This window comes from Channa argus, chromosome 7 (genome assembly GCF_033026475.1).
Source record: "Channa argus isolate prfri chromosome 7, Channa argus male v1.0, whole genome shotgun sequence".
NCBI lineage: Eukaryota > Metazoa > Chordata > Actinopteri > Anabantiformes > Channidae > Channa > Channa argus.
Window position 1 is genome coordinate 1,520,087 of NC_090203.1, and position 20,882 is coordinate 1,540,968.

The following is a 20,882-nucleotide window of genomic DNA, read 5'->3' on the forward strand; positions in this document are numbered from 1 at the left end:
ACCCGCTCTATGAGCTGAGCCATCACCGAGGTGACTGACGGGTCGCAAGGAGCCAATGGACCGCAGCCTCCCTGCCGCTTGTCCAGCCTCCCCCCTGTGCTCAGCTCAGCTGATGCAACTCAGGAGCAGGATGTCACTGTTGAGTTTTTCTTCAGTGTGTGTTTGTGTGTGTGTTTGAGAACAGCATGTGTCTGATATCAGCTCATCAAACCCTCCACCTCTGTCACACTGCATTTTTCCTCTGGGTGTGATCGTGTGTGTGTGGTGTTGCATGTCAGGGCTTATCGTGTCTTAGGGACCCCACCCAAAGGTTTTTAAGCATCACACGGTTGGTTTCCTGCTTGATGACGATCAGCAGTTTGAATTCAGTCACTCACTGTGGAGTTCAAGCAATAAGTATCACAACATCCGTAGAACCTTTATAGAACTTCAGGGCAGTTCTTTGTGTCTCACCTGGCCTGAATAGGTACATTAGGTGGACAACAGGGGGGTGAGCGTAGACTGGAGTCAAAGGATGTAGTGATCACGGCACTTAGCAACAATCCTCCCGGCAGGGGAGGGGATCATTAGGTGTGGCCCACCTGCTGGATGTGTCAAATGGTTTTAATATGGACGAGTTAATCTGGTTTCTGCTGGCTGGACGATCAAAACGGGGCAATCTTAAAGACAGCAGGAGCAGGACAGACGGTCTGTCTCAGGCCCATTATGAGAAAAATAAGTAGCAGTTGGATTGTAAATCATCCAAAACTATTTCAGTAGAGCCCCAGAATAAAAACAGAAATGCTAAATATTATATTAATTACCATGTTTCTAGAAACACAGGCTGAGGTGGAGGAGTAGCAGCAATCTTCCACTCTGGCTCACCACTAAACCCCAGACCTGAACACTCATGTGTGTAGAACTCATGTGAGAGTCTTACTCTTAGTCTTTCCAAACTGGAAAACTCAAAAACCACTATTATTTGTGATCATGTACCGTCCTCCAGTCCCTTATTCAGAGTTTTTGACTGAATTCTGACGTAGTGCTTAGTACAGATAAAGTCATTATAGTGGGTGACTTTAACATTCATGTAGATGCTGACAGTAACTGTCTCAGCACTTCGTTTAATTCATTATTAGATTCAATTGTTTTTTCCCAAAAGGTAAATAAACCCACTCACTGTTTTAGTCACAGCTTACTTAGACCTTGTCCTTATGTACGGAATTGAAACTGATAATTTAACAATATTTCCTCATAATTCTCTTCTGTCTGACCATTTTCTAATAACGGACTATACAGAAGTAAGCAACCAATTCCACTACAACAGATGTTTATTTGAAAATGCTGTGAACAAATTAAAGGAAATGATTTCATCATTTTCACCACCATGTGTTAATACAGTGGAGCAGCCACCTTTATTTTTTCTCCTGTACAAGTTGATTATTTTGCTGATAATTCTGCAGCCTCACTGCATATGATACTAGATACTGTTGCCCCTCTAAAAAAAGAAAGCAGCAAATCAGGAGACCAGCTCCATGGTACAATTTACAAATGCAACAGCTTCAAGAAAGTGTCCCACTAATTTAGAAGAATCTCGTTTAGCCTGGAAAAACTGTTTAATAATGCATAAAAAAAAGATGTGATGCCAGAACAGCATATTATTCATCACTAATAGAGGACAATAAGAACAACCCCCGGTTTCTGTTCAGCACTGTAGCCAGGATGACTCAGAGCTATAGTTCAGTTGAGACTAGTTACTCTGAGCAGCAAAGACTTCATATGACTTTCTTTAGGAATAAAAAATTGTAGCACTTCCCCACAAATATTACAGATAGATCTTCATGTACAGCAGTGCTAGAGTCATCGATAAGACCAAAATCCCTGTTAGACTGCTTTTTACCCATAGATCTCTCTGAGCTAACTTCAATTATTACCTCATTTAAACCAACAACCTGTCTGCTAGACCCTATTCCAGCTAAGCTGCTCAAGAAAGCTTTACCCTTAATAGTCATGTTCATATTAGATATCATCAATCTATCTTTAGAAACAGGCTATGTACCACAGGCCTATAAGGTAGCTGTAATTAAACCACTACTTAAAAAACCCTGTCTTGACCAGGTGTCTTAGCCAAATACAGACCAATATCTAATCTCCCCTTTATTTCTAAAATAATTGAAAAAGTAGTTGCAAAGCAAATATGTGATCACCTTCATAGGAATAATTTGAATGAAGACTTTCAGTCAGGATTTAGAAAACACTCCATAAATTTCCATTGTTATGCTGATGACACCTAGCTATATCTATCTATTGAACCAGATGAAAAAAATCAAAGTGATGGTGAAAAACTAGTCCATGCATTTGTTACCTCCAGGTTGGACTACTGTACTTCCCTACTTTCAGGATGCCCCAGTAACTAAAGAGCCTGCAATGAATCCAAAATGATGAGATCATATTTCACCTTCACTAGCTTCTCTCCATTGGCTTCTCATTAAATTTAGCATAGAATTTAAAACCCTGGTTCTTACATATAAAGCTCTGAACAGTCAGGCTCCATCATATGTAGATCTCATAGCACCATATCATCCCAGTAGACCACTTCGCTCTCAGAATGCAGGCCAACTTGTGGTTCCCAGAATTTCCAAAGGTAGAATGGGAGGCAGAGCCTTTAGCTATCAAGCTCCTCTCCTGTGGAACCAGCTCCCAGTTCAGATTCAGGAAGCAGACACCCTCTCTACTTTTAAGTCTCGGCTTAAAACCTTCCTCTTTAATAAAGCATATAGTTAGTAATAGTTATGCTGCTATAGGCTTAGACTGCTGGGGGACCCACCCCCCAATGCACTGAGCTCCTTTCCTCCTCTTGACCCTCTCTCCTCTACTCTCACCCCACAATTGTCACCACTGTATGACATTAACTCTGGGGGTCATTAACCATTAACCACCACCTCATTAACCACAGGGTCAGTGGTTCGCTATATGTCGAAGTGTCTCTGGGAAAGACAATGAACCACTAACAGCCCATTCCCATCCCCAGTAGAAATTGGGGAGGGTTGCGTCAGGAAGGGCATCTGACGTAAAAACTGTGCCAAATCAACATGCAGACAACGACCCTGAACTCCCGGGATAATCTGAAAGGACAAATAAAAAAAGGGTCTATGTAGCTCTGAACAGTTTAAAGTATCAGTTATAATATGTTGTACTGGATCCTTTTGCCCAACAACTACTTTTAAGTGTATTTAGAAGTTTTACTTGTAACAGGATGTTTACATCCTGTGGTTTTTTTTAAAAACAGTAAGTAAAAGATGTCGTGTGTGTGTGTGTGTGTGTGTGTGTGTGTGGGTGTGTGATGGTACAAACACACACCTGATAAGGGGATTTCTTCATGGTTTTCATAAAGTAAAAAATGAAGGATGAAGTGCTCATCGGTTGAATTACAGGGGCTTTTGCTACCCGACCCTCCCTCTTCACAACAGTTTTATGAAAACAACAAAGCAGTTGTATCTTTTCTTTCATTTTCTTTCACATAATTGTTTCCATTGCTCTTCGTGTTTTCAACTAAGTGCAAATCTGCCAAACATGTTCCAGCAGAAGTCTGAAAAGGAAAAAACAGACGATTTTTTTTCCAGATTTAGCAGAAACCTACTTGTGTGTTACTCAATGCGTCTTCGGTGACAACAACATTAGGCCGTTGACCCCTGCAGAGCTCACAGAGAACAGTATTGTGTAACACAGACAGTAAACATTAGCCAGATTATGTAAAGACGCAGTAGAAGGAAGGAGCGTGTGTGTTGTTGTGATGTCTGAGTGTGATGTGTATCAGTGATTATGTTAATATCTAGGACATTTTGTACATGAGACTTCCAATAACACAAACACACACCATACTGAACACCTGTGTGCTTTACATGGGTGGGAGTAACCACTTACATTTATACTTACTACTTGTCTTTTGTGTACTTAAGTATTCAACTGTTTTACGTCGCACAACAAAAGGCACATGAAGTCTTGATAAACTGTATAAGAGGAACATGAATCAGCAGCTGCAGCAGAGAACAAAACAGTCACATTTACTCTGAGTACTTTTACTTCTACATTAGTACAATTCATAGTAGTAAGGGAACCCCAGCTATGTATTAAACATTAATTATTGAGTTTGTGGACATTAAACACATGAAATGTGGATGTGAGTGTGTAAAGTTGGGAGCAGAAGTCTGCACGCCCTTATTTTGAAGTGGAAACGAGTAAAACAGACATTTTTATCATCAACATAATATTTAATGCACTTTAACCAAATATTCCTTCATCAGAAGTTCATTAAAATTTTGGTTAAGTTATCAAGTTGGATGCAAACATTTACATCAATATAACTTATTATTTTACTCTAATTTTTTTTAACAGAAAAATCAGCACAGTTTGGTCTTCCTCACTGATCACATGAACAACTGTACAGCTTCTGTTTCCTCTCTTGCCTTAGTTTTTAATGTGAACAACATATGTAAAGTAAAATTATGTTTCATAACCCAGTATGGACACTGTGGACATGCAACACACCGAGGAAAGAAATCAGAGGACAGGAGCAGTGGTGGATGTCTTATCAGTGTTGGAATGTCAGAAACGTACAGGTGTGACCTTGTTTTTAATTTACATGGACACAAATCGAGGGTAACATGTCCCTGTGACCTGCTGCTCGCTGGTGTTTCCACATGGATGTTTTTTTTGTTTGCAGCAGAGTAAATGCAATCAGGCCGCTACTTTTGGTCCATTTGTCACCTGTGGTTGCAGAATGAGACAGTAACAAAGTCCCAGGACGTGTTTAGGAATTGTTTTATCTTCAGTCTTTAATTAAGGTGTCAACATCAGCATGGTAGTACTGCGTTTATCCTTGTTGTATAGTATTTAGTCAGTTTGCAGTTTTATTTACTTTTATGTTTGACTCCAGAAAGAGATTTGTTTTACGGGAATTTAAAGGACCAACAGAACAGGCTGAGAATTCACTCTGAGAAAGATTTTTATTATAATTTTTTTTTTTAATGAGAACAAGAACAAAACCAATTCCTTCCCCCAGTGATTGGTTGACATATAACAGCAAAAATGATTAAGTCCTCACAGTCTGAGCAGCAGGTCTAAAGGTTCCTGTTAACAGGCAGAAATTAAGCAGTTGATCAGTTGCAAACTAATGTGAAGAAGCCAAAATGTCTGGACGTAAATAAAAATAATATTTTATTCACAATAGAACATAAACAACATATCAGTAGTTGAAACTGAGACTTTTTAACTTTTCATGGAAAATATTTGTTTTGGACATTTCCACCCATAAGTTTCATTTGGTTTGTTTTTACTTTTCTCTATTTTCCCTTCAGTATTTACAGTCTTCAGCTTTTCTGTGTTTGAACAATGTGGAAAAAGAATGAAATTAAATGCAGCACAGTGTAAACATAAGTTCTGATCTTAGGAGCACAGTCCACATGCTGTGGCTTACTGAGTGTCTGAATCAGGAATCAGGAAGGAATCAAAAAAAAATCTCTTTGGTTGCATTGTGTTAATGTTTCGTTGGCGTTTGGGCGTTTTGCAGTTTGTCATTTTGTGCAGCGAGCTTCTGCTTCAGCCTGTGTGTTCTCAGTTCTGAAACTGTGACTTCAGAGTGGACACAAGTGTCTGAGCACATGAGAAGAACTTCAAATATGCAGCAGAGACGACTCCACCCCAACAAGACTGAAAGCTGCTTCAAAGACAACAACAAAGTGAAAGAACAACAGAGACACACGTCAACGCGGTGAGCTGCAAAACTATGCAATGAATGACAACCAAGGCGCATCCTTGGTTGTCATTTCATGCATATTTCTTTCATTTATCACAACATAAAACCACAAAGATAAAATACTGGAGGTAGAGCGGTCGTCCACCAATCCCCTAGTTGTTGGTTCAATCCCCATCTCCTCCAATCACATGCCGATGTGTCCTTGAGCAGGACACTGAACCCCACAAGCAGTGTAACCCGCTTTGAGTGCCAACAGGTAGAAGAGTGCAATATAAGTGCAGAGCATTTAGCATTTGCAGAGACACAGGAATAACTAGAAGATGAGATGAGAAAATGTTAAAACAATATAAGTTTAGACTTCAATATTCCTCGTGCACATGTAGAAAAGGTCATGAGGTCGCCCCAATCGTTAGGATTCCTACTCTGGACATAAGAAACATCCACACACTCATGTTTTCTGTCGCACGTTGGCAGCCGAGGCAGCATTCCTCCACAGTTACACTATAACTCTCCGTCGTTACTCGTACTGTCCGCTGTCTTCAAAATAAACAAGCAGAGACTGGAATGTGCAGAGACGCTGCTCCTGTCTGCCGCCGTCAGCAGCCACGTGAGCGCTTCAGCCGTCCGTTTGTCTGCTGCCTCTGCCGTCACCGCGGCGTCTCATTACCACGGACTGATGCCTGCCAAAGTGCTGATGGAGGCTGTTTAGACATTTAACCACACTCTCCAGAGGCTGCAGGGATCTGAGCAGCAGCCGTTAGGAGGCGAAGGGCAAAGGTTACAGCACGCAGATGAAGGAAGGGATGATCCCTGGACGTGTTTTATCTAAGTGATGTTTTCATTCATATAATCTCCTTTTGTGCAGCTCAGTATTTCCACTTCATCACTTCGTCACTGAGAGGCTGCCTCTGTTTTGCTACAGGAGAGGAGCTTGATAGCTAAACACTAAAGATCAATGGCTTTCAGGGGTCGCCACGGCGAAACGCGTTCCGCACGTTGATTTGGAATGAGTTTTTATGCCGGATCACCTTCATGTCCCAATCTTCCCATTTCAAACTCCTGTGCATCCCATGCCAATGCTCTACCACTGAGTCTCCAGTACCTTCTTGATAGCTAAAGGCTCCGCCTCCCATTCTACCTTTGCAAATTCTGGGAACCACAAGTAGACCTGCATTCTGAGATCCAAGTGGTCTACTTGGATGATATGGTGCTATGAGGTCTTCTATATATGATGGAGCCTGACCGTTCAGAGCTTTATATGTAAGAAGCAGGGTTTTAAATTCTATTCTAGATTTAATGGGAAGCCAATGGAGAGAAGCTAGTGAAGGTGAAATATGATCTCTCTTGCTAGTTCCAGTCAGGACTCTGGCTGCAGCATTTTGGATTCATTGCAGGCTCTTTAGTTACTGGGGCATCCTGAAAGTAGGGAATCACAGTAGCCCAAGCTGGAGGTAACAAATGCATGGACCAGTTTTTGGGCATCACTTTGAGACAGGATGCTCCTAATAATGTTCCGTAGGTGGAAGAAGGCTGTTGTAGAGATTTGTTTTATATGTGAGTTAAAGGGCAAATCCTGATAAAAATAACTCCAAAGCTCCTATTTCTCTGATTTTTACACCCAAATACAAGATTTTCCTTTTGTTGGAATTTAGCAGCAGGAAATCATAGGACATTCAGGCCTTTATATAAAGTTTAGGGTTATTAGTACTATCTACTATATATTGTGTGTATACAAATACACACATGCGGGTTTTTTTTGTGTGTGTGTGTTTTCACACTTGTTTACTACCTGACGCTGTGTCCCACTGACACGCTGACCATAACGGCGTGTGTGGACATTTAGAAAACAGGAAGTGCTGCAGCTGCACGTGCACGTCAGTGTGTTCATGTACTAACTGTATATTTTCGGATGCTCCCACACCCGCGGCGCTTTGCGCACTCAGGCTCCCACAGTGAAGGGAGGAGGGAGGAGAAGGGGGAAGGGAGCGTCACGTGACTCCGGGGCAGCGTCTGTCGCGGTCTACGATTGGCCAAGCAGCTCAAGACTCGCAGGCTCTGGTTGGCCGTTCGCGCGCCGTCACGGCAATCAGCTGTTGGAGCTCCACAACAACAACAAAAGAAGGAGCAGTCGAGGAGGAAACGGACTGAAGGAGAAAAAGACCTCGACCGCACTGTGACTCCTTTTGTACAGTCCTTAAATTTGTTTTTTTAAATATTTATTTCTTCCGCGAAGAAGCTTCACGTTTTTCTATTTTTCGTAAAGTAACGCAGCTACCTCGTTTTTAGGGATTTTTCACGGTGTGAACGCGTTTACATCTTCTTCTGCCGCCGCAGGTGAGCTCTTTGTTTCCTTCTCCGCCGAGACTAACGACTCCATTGCTTCTTATTCTCGTGCTTTTTAACGTTTCCAACCTCGTCACAACAGACAAAACGCTGTGTGCCGCAAAACGGATGGATATTAACGAGTAAAGTGGTGTTTTCAAGCCTTTTTGTTCGGCCTGCTCTCAGCTCGGTGCTGCTCTTTCCCTCCGCTAATCTTCGCCTTGTTTCCTTCGAGCAATCTAATCAAGTCTTTTCGTGTGTTCTGGGAAATATTTCCGAATTGTAACCAGGAGGTAAAAGTTTAGCTGGCCGTCCTGTCCTGTCCTGTCCTGCCCTGCGGGTGTAGAGTTTCACCCTCCACCCCTTCCCTTTTGTGACCAGCAAGTAGCTCGAGCTGCTGGGCTTTTATGGCCCACAGGCGGCTCTGCAAAGCACGTTAGTGCCGAAAAAGTGAGCCGGATAATCGATACGTTTATGGAAATGAAAAGTAGTGGGGAACAATTTTGATTGTGGGTCGTTTCAAGTTAAAGAATATCAAAACAGGCCAGTTTCCAGCATTTTCTTAATGAGGATTTGCTGCTGTTTCGTACCATAACAAGCACAAACGTTGTGGTCATTTGAAGACATCGTTATGAGCTCAGAGAGGACATTGTTCACCGTTTCCTTCTGTTTTATATGTCGAACATCCGATTAATCGATCCTATCTGATTCCTACATTAATAGACTAGAATGATGGTTAATAGTATCATATTAAAAGCTTTATTTACCATAGTTCTGCTGACTTAAATATCATATAAGCAGAAACTAATCCCACTCAAATCCATAATAATGTATTTCTGCTGAAGTAGCAGGTAGCTTGGATTATATCCACTGTGGTTCTGTTCCTAATCCTTAATCCTGCTGTTTGCAGCTACATTTGATTTCAGTGTTTTACTGTTTAACGCTTGGATGAAGAACGATGATGATGATGATGTAACTGTTGCATTTATTGCGGTGTCGTTGATCAAAGAAGCACAGCTATGATTCATTGACACACTTGGTTAGTGGAGCTGCTTCTCTGTGTGCCCACATTGTTACAATCATTAGTATTAATCCCTGAAACAATCCGGTAGTTTGGAGGAACAGGTGCAGCCGATTATCAACCTGTTGTTGTCAATTAAGTCTCCGTTACAGACCTGTTCTGTTTTCTCTCTGCTCTCACAGCTGCCCCACAAATGCGGAGTTTGGCTGTTATTTCAGAAACGAGGCGCTTTTATTGTTTTCCTTTCTAACGTGATGAATGTGAGAAATACGAGTTGACACTGGAGAATTTAAACGCATCACAGCTGCGCAAGACGCATTCGAATCGAACTCGCTGCGCGTTCAAGTGCTATAAGACAACCTCGGTAATTTGGGGTTGATAAGGCGTTTAAGCCAGTTTAAAAAAAAAAAAGTTGGGTCAGTTAATGGATTACGTACAGGTATTTTCAAAGATATCGTTAAGTTAAAAGCATATTTCAATATTTATCAAAGGCTCCCCTTATCAATATAGAAACAATATAGCTTATTATGTTTTCAGCTATCAGAATATTTGCAAAGTCTGTAAATGTTTAACTAATCCATATGTTACTGCAGTAGTTGTCAGTCATCTGACTGAGGTGTGAAAAGCTCTAGACACAAACCCTGTGGGTGGGACAGAACCCTGCCTCCGAGAGCCCCCTCCCTCTCTTTTCAGTCATACAGCAGCTGCAGTGGGACACACTTCTTATTTTGTCTGCTGATGTTTCCCAGTGTGAGAATCTGTACTTAGTCCGAGGCCAAACAGCTGTGTCCGTGCAGCCTCTGGGCACAGCCGTTCTCTGTGCCGACTGAACAGCTTCTCGCCTCCATCAGGTGAATAACTGACGGTGGGCGGCCGCAGCACTGAGATCTGTTGATGAATCCAACAGAGAAAAGAAAATTCCCCTGAAAATTGTGCTCCTCATATCTTTCCTGACCTGTAAAGGGATGCAAAGCAAACATAAGGGGAAAGACAAGGGGTCACATTAACAGAAGGTTTGGAAAACTTTGCTGTAAACAGCAGAGGAACGAAAGTCGGCATCATTGTCTCATCAGACGTTTTGGGGATATTTATCCACCAGCAGATGGATAAATATCCAAACAGAGTTTACGGAGTTTCCAGCAGCCGTAGAAGATGTTTTATTTTAATATAAATGTGTTAAAATTAAAACTCATAATGATGAATCTATTGGATTTGCAGCTTCTCTCGGCTTCATGTAGCTTCCCAGTGACTTTCACACCCTTGTTTAGCAACTGCACCACAACTTCACTGTTTTGGCTCATTAGGGCCATTTTCAGATGGTGGCTCATAGGAAGTGGGAAGAAAAGCTGTTGGCTCTGTCTTTGTTTTGCTGCCCCCCAGTGGCCAGAAACAACTTTGACCTCATCCTCTCAGGAACAATAGAACAGCACACACAGCTCAAACCTACTGCATGATTTTCTGTCTTATACATAAGAATAATTTGATCAAATCATGTAAAACAAAGGCCTAGATTCAGCTCTTCTGTCAACTGTTGAGAAGCAGTTGAGACTAAAAACAGAGGTAACCAGATTTGTTCTTGTATAAAATAAGGAAAAACTAAATTTGGTTTTTCCGGCTTTTCTCTAAATTCTTTGTATTTTGCCTGCAAAATGTTTTCACTTTTCAGGCCTGAAAAATCATTGAATAACCTGCCCTCACACATTTCCTTTCAGCATTTTATTAATTGGTTTTATTCTTTCATTTTTCCCTCTTAGGGCTTTTTTTGTACCTTTGCACAAGTTGAATCGACGCTCAGCGATGTCCAGCCTGCGTCTCCTGACCCTCAGATGATCCACGACCACTCCTCATTGATGCACTGTAGCACCTTTCCGGAGCCTTTGCCTCGCCGTGACACCCGCAACTGATGACCAAAGTGCCCGTCACGCCTCGCCACTGTCGCCCTGAGCTGCGAGCCTCCTCCCTCATCAGCTGGCTGAAGACGCAGGACGTCCAGGGATGTTCCAGAGGTTTGCCAGCGCTCTGTTTGGGGACGACTTGGAGGAGCTGAGTGGATGCAGCAAACCTGGAGACGACAAAGAGGAGGAGGATGAAGACTGGATCCTGGTTAACTACCTGGGTAAGTGTCTTGAAGATATGAAAAATCAAGTTAAAACCAGCAAAATCTGCAGCTTCCATTGAATACAGAGCAAAAACAGATGTTAAAACAAGCAGATTTGTTAAATAAGTACTGTGGGACGTCTGCCTTTATCATGGCAGGTCACATTTGTGTGGTTTCCATGTACCTGTGTTAAGAAGCTTGAAGCGTTTGAGGCTAAAGCAAATTTTTTAGCGACTGAGTAACTGATGTTGGTGGAAATTCAGCGAGTGCATCTGAAGTTTTGCTTGTTTTTGTCAAACTGACGAGGACCTTTATGCACAGAGAGCAGGCCAGACAGAGAGATGCTTCAGATGCTTGAAGAGTCGGGCCAAGTTTCCAGAGCTGTCTGACATTAAAAAGAGATTCCGATCAAAACAGACACAGCGCTCAGAGACGTCCAACAATACACACAATACCACACACCGCACACACAAGCACGACACACTCAGCGCGGCTTCGGTTTGGCCCGCTGCTCAATCGCCGCCACCGGTCCGGACTCGACTCGTCTCAGATTCCACAGCTGTGTGAACTTGTCAGGTGGGTGGGTGGGTGTGTGGGGGGCAGGCTGTGAACTAGCAGGGGTGGCATCGGGCAGTTTATGGCAGTTAAACGGGTCAAACAAAAGCGCCTGAGCAGCCAGTGGAGGTAAAAATAGATGCTGCTCGTTCCTGTTCTGGGCCTGTGGAGGTGGACATGTATGGGCACGGAGCTAAATCCAACAGCCCTCCAGCTAAAACGGCTAAACACACCTGGATGCAGAGCTCAGTTTCTCCCAGGTGGATTAGGATCTGTCCATGAAGTCCTGCTGAGTTCAGCTCAGGCTCAGAGACTCTGCAGTTATTTATTACAGACCTGATTATTTCAATAGAATAACACTATATGATACTTTTACTTTTGCTCTACTGCATTAAATTTACAGCTTTGGTTGATTTTTTTTTTTTTTCATGTGAAGAATCCCAAAGTCAGTTGTTGCTAGGCAACTTTAACCCGTGTTTTTCATTAACGTTCCCTTTTTGAAGGTTTGTCAAATAAATCTTGATGAGAATTCGACATTTATGTAAATTTTAGAGGATGTACGTTTGTGCTTCCGCTTGCGTTACGAATGTCAAGTGGTACTAACTCTGCTGATGGGGCCAGACAGTGAAGATCCAAACTGATTAGTATCTGAAACTTGCATCACATATCAGATTCTTTGGTTCCAACTATACTTTCTTTATCTGCTCAGGCATCTGGTAAACGTGTGTGCAGCCTGAAATTTGTGACCACAAACACCGGTTGCACGCGTGTGAACGTGTTCGCTGAAGCATAAACAGAAGTCTGTGCATGTCTGTTGTTTGGAAATCAGTAGAACGATGATTTGTGTTTGAATGCAGGTCCCACATGATTGTCTCAAATCAAAGTATGGTGTTTGCTCGATATTAACCTTTGGTCCTGTGTTTCAAAAGCCAACGTGAATGTTGCAAGTTTGGAAACTGTGAGCAGTGGAAAGAAGACGACTGGCGGTGAAGTCAGTTGTTTGTTTGGACTGAAGCACTTGAGGCCCTGAGGAGGCAGCGTTTTTCTGTGTCCTGACCTCATTAACCTGACACAGCTTCACTGCTGCCGCTGCTGATGACACTGACACACACACACAGACACACACACACACACTCTGGCAGCTTTGCCACCGTGCAGTCGGTCGCAGCCTCAGCTGCTGATGGACTCGGACACAGAGGAGCTGTCTCTGTGAGTCGGGGCCAACGGAAGGTGTTAATGTCACGTTTGGAAATGAGCTCCCAGCACACGCCAGCAAATAAAGTTCCATGTATGCAGTGAATAGTGAGATCGCAGAGGTCAGAGGTCACCTGATGAATGTAGCGAGCTCCGACTTTTACAGGCTTTGTTTGACCAATGGAGACCAACAGGCCCTTAAACAGACCTGAAATCTACCAGAGAGATATTTTTAGCTTCCAGTCTGATGGTTTGAGCAAATGTCTCCTAACTTCCTGTGTCTCTGTGAATCCTTCGAAGCTGATGTTGGATTTGTGTGATAAATGTGCGAGTGCAGCTCAGGTGGCTGAAGCAGATTAAACTCCTGTCTCATGCTGTGAAACGGGTCTAGCAGCCTGCAGGCTGTTTAAACATGAACGCACACACAAACAGAAACATGTTTGCAGACTGTGGGCGCAGTTGGTCATGTGACGCTGAGCTGCAGCTTTCTGCTGAGCATCAACAAAATGATTCACGGTTTCTGCAAACAGGCCACAGCGCCTCCTCCTGGCAGACTGCACGTGTTACAATAGCTTTGCAGGTGATCTGTGGGTTTGAAGAGTTTGATGTGGTGTTAAACAGCATTGCCACCTGCTCAAGTGAATCTCTTCTAAAGAAAGAATCCAGATTTGTATCTCGAGTGTTAAATTCTTAGACTTAAAATGACCAGTTAATCAGTTTTAATCTGCAGCTTTTTTATTCAGTTGACTGACTTATTTATCTAGAAATATTCACTTGTATCTTAAAAATAGAATTTTTTTTTATTATTTGTACACATTTGATAAAAAAGTAATCTTTTGACAATCTACACATAATAACCCATGTTGATAAAGTGAAGTTTTATTTTAGGAACTTTTAGTTTAGAAAAATGTTTTTTTTCATATGGTTCCAGGTTTTACAAAGTGTGTGTGTGTGTGTGTGTGTGTGTGTGTGGCTTTTAATCAATGAGTGCAGAACAAACGCACATGAGATTATTGAAAGCGATCAGCCGTCGTCTCTTCACAGGGACGATGGCTGATGTTAAAGTTCTGGATGTTTGTGTCTCTGCAGCCGAAGCCTCCTCCGGTCCCTGTGATGACAACCTGCCAGGATCTGCTGTCAGTCCTGGGGAAGATGAGGAGGATGGAGGACTGGTAATGATCCCTTCCCCCATGGCCAGCTCCCCCGTCCGCTACGCCTCCTGCACCTCCCTCAACTCCACGGCTGACACGGACCCGGACGGCGGTGCCGAGGAGGAGGACGAGGTCGATGGAGACAAGGAGGAGAATGGGTTCCTTCATCTGGACGCCCGGTCTCTGGAGGAGAGCTGGTTTGTCACCCCCCCGCCCTGCTTCACCGGTTGCAGCAGCCAGCCTATCCTCCTGGAGACCAGCCCTCTGGAGAACCTTCTGATCGAACACCCCAGCATGTCCGTCTACGCCCACCACAGCCCTCATCGGCTGACCCTCGACCCCCTGCCACGGTCTCTCGACCGGGACCGGGGTTTGTTGTCTAAAAATGTGCCCAAGCCCCCAACAGCCTCGGGTGGGAAGGAGAAGCCAAGGCGCACGTTGGACAGTCCTCGTCACAGGTAGAGTCCCAAAAGCCGGCATTTACATTATGAATAAGCTTTGGAGCCTCATGAAGGATTTTATAGATTGTCAAGAGATGAAACTCTGTGGCCTCCACAATGAAAAGATGTGACAAAGCTTTTATTAAACATAAAAATAACGGACTAAAGGCCCCAAAATGATAATATAATGATGATTATAAAAGGTAGAAAATAAACAAATTGGCTCAGTTCTACAGGCCCAAAAAACACTTTAATATTAGGCAGGTAAAAAAGAAAATTCATTAATCCTTCACATATTCTGAATTTAAAGATTAATTTAATTTACCTTGTTTCCTGACAGTTTATGTAAAAAAAGGATATTTGAAAACATTTTTTTTTAAAATTAGGTCAAAAGATTTAATCATTCCTAAGTTGTTGTTTTTTCCCCACCCACCTGCTCACATTCTGCATTCGCTTCATTAAAACCTCATGTAAGTTAGAAAAACAAGACTAGAATTTACATGATTGTCATTTACTCATCAACGCTGCACAGATAGATGATACTTTCTTCAGGTTGATTTCTCGAATCAGCCAGTTTCAGTGCGTTAAAATCCTTATCATGGGATCAGATGGTAAAAGATCAGATGCGACAGAGGCACAAAAAAACAGGGCAAACGAGAGCTGTAATGTAGCTCGTTAACTTTCTTAGGACCGTTCGTCTGTCAGAAATGAGTCAACCAGCTGACAAGCAAACACGCTATAAAATCAAAGTCCTGTGTTTCCTTCATGAGAACCATCAAAGTCTGCAAATTGTTCACATGTGGTGTTTATTTTCACTGTTATGTTCAGAAATATTGTCTTTGCTTTTTTCAGTCGTATTGAATTATCCCTTATTGTCTATAGAGGCTACGTGTGCTCTCAGTTTTACTTTACCAATATGTGCAGGGTGTAAGTGAACATGCAGCTTTCACAGTCTCTAAAACATGGGCCACTCGTTGGCTTTGTCAGGAAAACAAAAGCCATCCTTGTTGTTATTATTATTATTATCCTTTTATTAAGTTTTTAGGTTGTAAGTGCATATTCATACACATATTCATTGTGAAAATGTTTCAGATTATAAACTGGGGCTGTTGCCCCTTCAAGTGTAGAACTGATGCAACCAGAAACATTCGCTCACCTAACCTGCTTTCCGCTCTCGTCTTTGTCGCCCTGGGCAGGCAGGAGGTGATCCAGCGTCGCTCCACCCTCCACTCCACCTGCTACGCTGCGGCACTCTCCACCCGTGCCGGCCTCCTGCAGCAGCAACCGTTAAACATCACCCAACGCACCCAGCCGCTGTCCCGCAACGCCCTGCGGCGACTCAACCTGTTGCGCCCTCAGAAAGCCAGCGCCATGCACCTGCACCAGCCCAGCCAGAGACAACTCAACTTCTGAGGCGTCCTTGACAGCATCAGCTTCTTCTTCATCATCATCATCATTATCCACCTGGTTCCTTTAAGCAGCATGGGAATCAAACACTAGTCACCCACTATTATCAATAAATCAACACCAGCATCAAGTCAGTCATAAGCCATCGATCGCAGGTGATCTGCTCTGGAACCTGATTGGATGGTGAAAAGGGGGCAATGGCTCTTTCCTCTCGTCTTCATCCAGCCATCCTCCTTCACGTTGATGCTGAGAAAAAGTGATGTGAAAAGAAAAGGTTATCGTGTGTCCTCCATGTCCATGTTTGCTCCTCCCTCCCTTTCGGACCAGTTTGTGTCCGATCACAAAGAGGAAGAGGTGTCACTGTGGCTTCCTCCTCGTGTCCGTCGTTTCTCTTCTTCTTCTTGTTCTTTTTGGACAATTTAATGTGTAGAATCAATGCTGTAGGTCACTTTACTCTGTGGCAGGTTCACTGTGTCGCGGGACGGTCAGTGTAATGGTGTGTTGTCCATAACTTGGTGGTAAACAGGAGACTTTTCAGATCCTAAATCACTTGAAGCAGAGTCTCCATTCATTCAGTGCAGGTGAAATGCGATGAAGCTGGGAGCAAGTTGCTTCCAAACATTTGGAGTCGCCGAGTATGAAAGCTGACGTTAAAGGAAAAATCCCCTCAAACATCATCTGTTAGTTCCTGCATTTTGCAGAATGACTTTCAACAACCAATGTGCTAAAGTGATGAATTGCGTCCATTAAAGGGACATTCCACAGATTCTAGAGGCCAATGTTTAGCCTGTGAACACAGATGTATCTGCTGGGGCTTTTGTTAGAACTGAACAAAAAAAATCATCCATGCTGGAAATTACATTAAATAATTTATTTACACGGCACAAAATACGTGGTGTTTGGTTGAGGAGGAGGATCAGGGAGACCAGGGTGTTTAGGCTCTAATTAAAGACTCTGTCCTGTGCTGCATCAACCGTCACTGCTTTTCTCTGTCTCATCAGAAGATTCCTGCTTTCGAGCTCACATAACCTCTTGGTCAACTTTCTGAAAGTGCAATACCAAATCACCTGCTAACTAATTATTTTACCGAATGCTTACGGTGATTTTGTTTTTTTTTGGCTGTTTGCTGCAGTAGCATCTAATACTCACAATCTTTACCATTGCGTTTACTCCACGTCGATTTGTGTTTAAATGCACTAATGTTTTGGTGGAGATGAACATAAACCTGACATGAACATTTTTCTGTAAATGTGGACGTAGTAACTGAAAACTGAGAGACAGAACAGAGAGTATTAGACGCCAACACCTTTAGAGCCACTTCTGACTGAAACCAAACCTGTGCTGTAGCTGCTTTGCCTTTTACTCGCTTTTCTTCTCCCGTAGGACATTTTCTTTTCAGATTTGGGTTTCTTTTTTGTGATTGTTGATCATTGCGATTCTAAAAGTCTCTTTTGGCCCCGATTCTGAGGGAGTTGACCTTGTGTTGCTCAGATAGCCACAGCTCAATCATTAATGCCAATGCACAATGTTTGAAAGCCTTTTGAGGGGTTTTTCCTTTGCTTCAGTGCTCGTATCCCTTTAAGTCCTGCAGAACACCATAATCAATTGACCTGTTCCCGTGTTGTTTGTCCTGTGGCGCTGGCTGAACCTGCCTCTGACTTTGTAATTCAGTACTTTTCACAATATTCTTTTGGAAAAAAAGAAAACAAAGGTGGTAAGAATTACTGAGTTAAATTTCACTAATCGCCTTGTTTTAACGGTAGCTTGGAGATAAATAGAAGTGTAAGAAAAAAATGTATTTTGAAAAAAAAAAAAAAAAAAACTTCCAAAATATTTTTTTCAAAAGGAAAAAAAACAAATTACATATCAGTATGAAGTCGGTATAAATGGTTTCTTGCTTAGGTATGTTTGGTTGTTAGTGTGCAATCTGTTGCATGATTGTAGAGTTGTGTTAGTGTCACAATGGTGGAAAAAAGAAAATGATTATTTTTCTCTTTTTTTTTTTTTTTTGTTATTTTGTTTGTTTGTTCTTAAATGAATCTGCAGTCCACTTCTCAGGGTCATAACCAATCACCTTTACACTTTAGGAAAATGCAGATTTACTTGACGGCTGATTCTTTTGCAGCTCTGTCGCATTGAGCTTTCCCCTGTGAAAATGTTTGCGAGAAATGATCGACTTTTTGCTTTGCGTCAAAACGAACCTCGACAGGTGGAAATCTATCAAGATGGACGTTGTTGTTCGTTTCCTTTTTGTTTGGTTTTTTTGCATTGTCTTTATTTTTTTTTGCTCACATGTTGCTTACATGGTTTTAGAAATGTTCTTTATGCTTTATAACTATTCTATTTTTCATGTTAACTTTCTTACATTTTGTTAAACTGTTATAATATGTAAACCAAAAATGTAGCAATGGTCTTTAACCGTTCACTATTTTATAATGCTGATGTTTTTGCTTTTTAACGTTTCGGTTTGTAAAAGTTCTGTGTTCTGTTTCTCGAAAATGGTGGATGGTCTCATACTTTATGTCTGCTGTAGGAAAATTGGAGCCCAGGCTCAATCACCACACTGCAAGAGAAGATGAATGATCCAATTTACAAAGTGACCGAAGTCTCCAGAAGCCCCCTTCCATCAGGATAACAGCCAATATATTAAGTATTTTTTAAGACTGTAAGATATTTCAGGAAAAGTGGAATCAAGATTGTAACAGGCCTTATAATGACTCTATTGAGTTTAACATCATCACATGCCATAATTTTGTCTTTAGGATCAAATTCCATTATGTGTTGTGGTTTTTGATGGACAGAAGTCAAAATCGAGTCAAATGTTTGAATTGTTTAGTCTAAAATTATATTTACAAAAAATATATACTGTTTTTACCAAGCCAATATTTAATGGGAACAGAGGTCCTAATAATGACTATATAGAAATATTAAATTCAATATTGTTAAATATTTTGCTTTATTTTGACAGATTATGTCCCAATATGCCTAATTTTTGAATGTTTGCTTTCTAGGTCAAGTTGAACTAAAAATGTACCAACTCAAAATTAAGCAAACGACAAAAGCAAAGAACTAAGTCATAACTGCGATTAGAATTTGGGATTTTTCATCAATTCAAATTTTTAATGGATCTGTTTATTGTCAACACAATAATCGCCCACCATATTGAGTCTTGGTGAAATATAAATTCACACTTTTCTGCATGTGTGCAAAATCCCTCTGTCCAATTTAAGATCTTTTTTTTAGGTCTGCCTGCATTTTTGCTTCATGTTTTGTCAGAAAATGAGTTGCAGTGCAGTGCATCGGCAAAAAAACGATCAAAGTGAAGTAAGTCAATTTAGAGACGATGCTCTGCAGACGGGAAAACTAGATTTTAAGCTTCAGATTCAGTGACTTGAAATTTGCAGCTTCTGAATCTCAGATCTGAGTTCAGTTTGTCTCTGTGGTCGCGTTGATGGAACGATAGCATTAATGAGAGACACTAACAAGTATTTGTTAGGAGTCTTAGTGTAAATAATAGTTGAGTGTTATTTTTTTTTTCCTCTGGTTTATTTAAAAATTGTTTTGTTTCTCTCTGAACTGTTAATCTTTGCAGTCATGCTATTTTGTATTACTATGTTTATGAAAATGTTTCGACAGAAGGGATCGGAGAAGACAGAGGGTGGCAATCTGTCTCCTCCTGCTGTCACGAGCCTTTATTTTTTCTTTTAATGTTTAGTTTCCGTTCTTAGCTCATCTCTCATTGTCAAAATAACAGGGATTTGTAATGTTTTGTTGTTCAATGCCTTGAAATTTGTGGATCATGTGCCTTCCGGGGTGAAATGTAGTGACAATGCATCAATGAAGAACTTGAACTCCTTTTTTTTTTTTTTTTTTTTTTTTTTTTTTTCGTTTTAATGTCCTGCATGGATGGGATAAGTAAAAACTCACAAACAAACATCAGAAACGAACTATGCACCACTTAAGGAGGAAGCTCCCGCCGCCACCACCCGCCCGACCCGTGTACGGATTTTATAATGACTCAACAAAACCAGACAGAATGATGTAGCAAAACGCCTGTTCTTTCATTGGAAAATGTGTGGAGAATATCTTGTGGCATTGTTTTTGTTTTTCACCGAGTGTCACACATGTTGCTTTTTGTGTAGTTTACAGGAAACATACAGCACTTTGCCAAAAAGGAAAAATATTGTAGTAACCTTAGGGTTAACTTTTTATTTATCAACATAACTGGTCTCATTCTTTGTATTTTGGATGTACGACACATCAAATCACTCTGATGTCAGAAACATAAAAATGGTAATTGAAAAGTGGGGTCATCGGTTTTGGAACTAATAGTTAATACATGTGATCTTTTGTTAGCCTATAATAAATGTTTTCATATACAGAAATCCTGTGGCTGTTGTGAGGTTTGTGATGAGTAAATGCAGTTTGTTTTTGACAGTCCGAGCTGAGATTGAATTACATGTTTAAGACTTTGCATTATGGCAAGAAGCTCAAGCCACGAATAAAAACAGTTAGTGAAGTTGTGAGACGTTACAAGTAGCTGGCTGCCAAAACGTTTGCATGTCTAAATGGCTCTTTAAGCATTTTCTTTTCATCCCCCCCAAAACTGAACAACAATGTGCACTGTGTGAACACATCAACCATGTTAAACACATAAAAATGTGCAAGGGAGCTGGAAAAATCTTTTCGCTTTGTGTAATCAGATCCAATGTGGATCTGTGCAGGTTTGATGTGGCACACATTTAAATCCCTACCCAACATGGATGCTAAACCCACCAACAGAAATAATAAAAGCGTCTCTTTTTTTTAGATGCTCTATTTGGTTCATGCAGCACAGCAACACTGCAAACATGGACATGCAGAAATGGATGCATATTTTTTCTATTATTGCTGTGGATTAAGCTGCCAACATTGGAAAATGCTAAGCAGGCATTAATGCACAAGGCATATCAGTAATGAA

General features: G+C 41.6%; 1 protein-coding gene across 2 annotated transcripts; it reads left to right on the forward strand.

Annotated features, from left to right (window-relative positions):
* The first annotated feature begins 7,810 nt into the window (after positions 1–7,810).
* Positions 7,811–20,307, forward strand: tp53inp1 (tumor protein p53 inducible nuclear protein 1). 2 transcript variants are annotated; one of them, XM_067511719.1, is made up of 4 exons: positions 7,811–8,068; positions 10,832–11,193; positions 14,014–14,533; positions 15,712–20,307. In XM_067511719.1, the coding sequence occupies exons 2-4, from the start codon at positions 11,073–11,075 to the stop codon at positions 15,926–15,928; spliced, it is 858 nt and encodes a 285-aa protein (XP_067367820.1). In that variant the 5' UTR covers positions 7,811–8,068; positions 10,832–11,072; the 3' UTR covers positions 15,929–20,307. The 2 variants fall into 2 exon arrangements, with proteins under 2 accessions (XP_067367820.1, XP_067367821.1); XM_067511720.1 differs by lacking the exon at positions 7,811–8,068 and adding an exon at positions 10,614–10,637.
* The last annotated feature ends 575 nt before the right edge of the window (positions 20,308–20,882 follow it).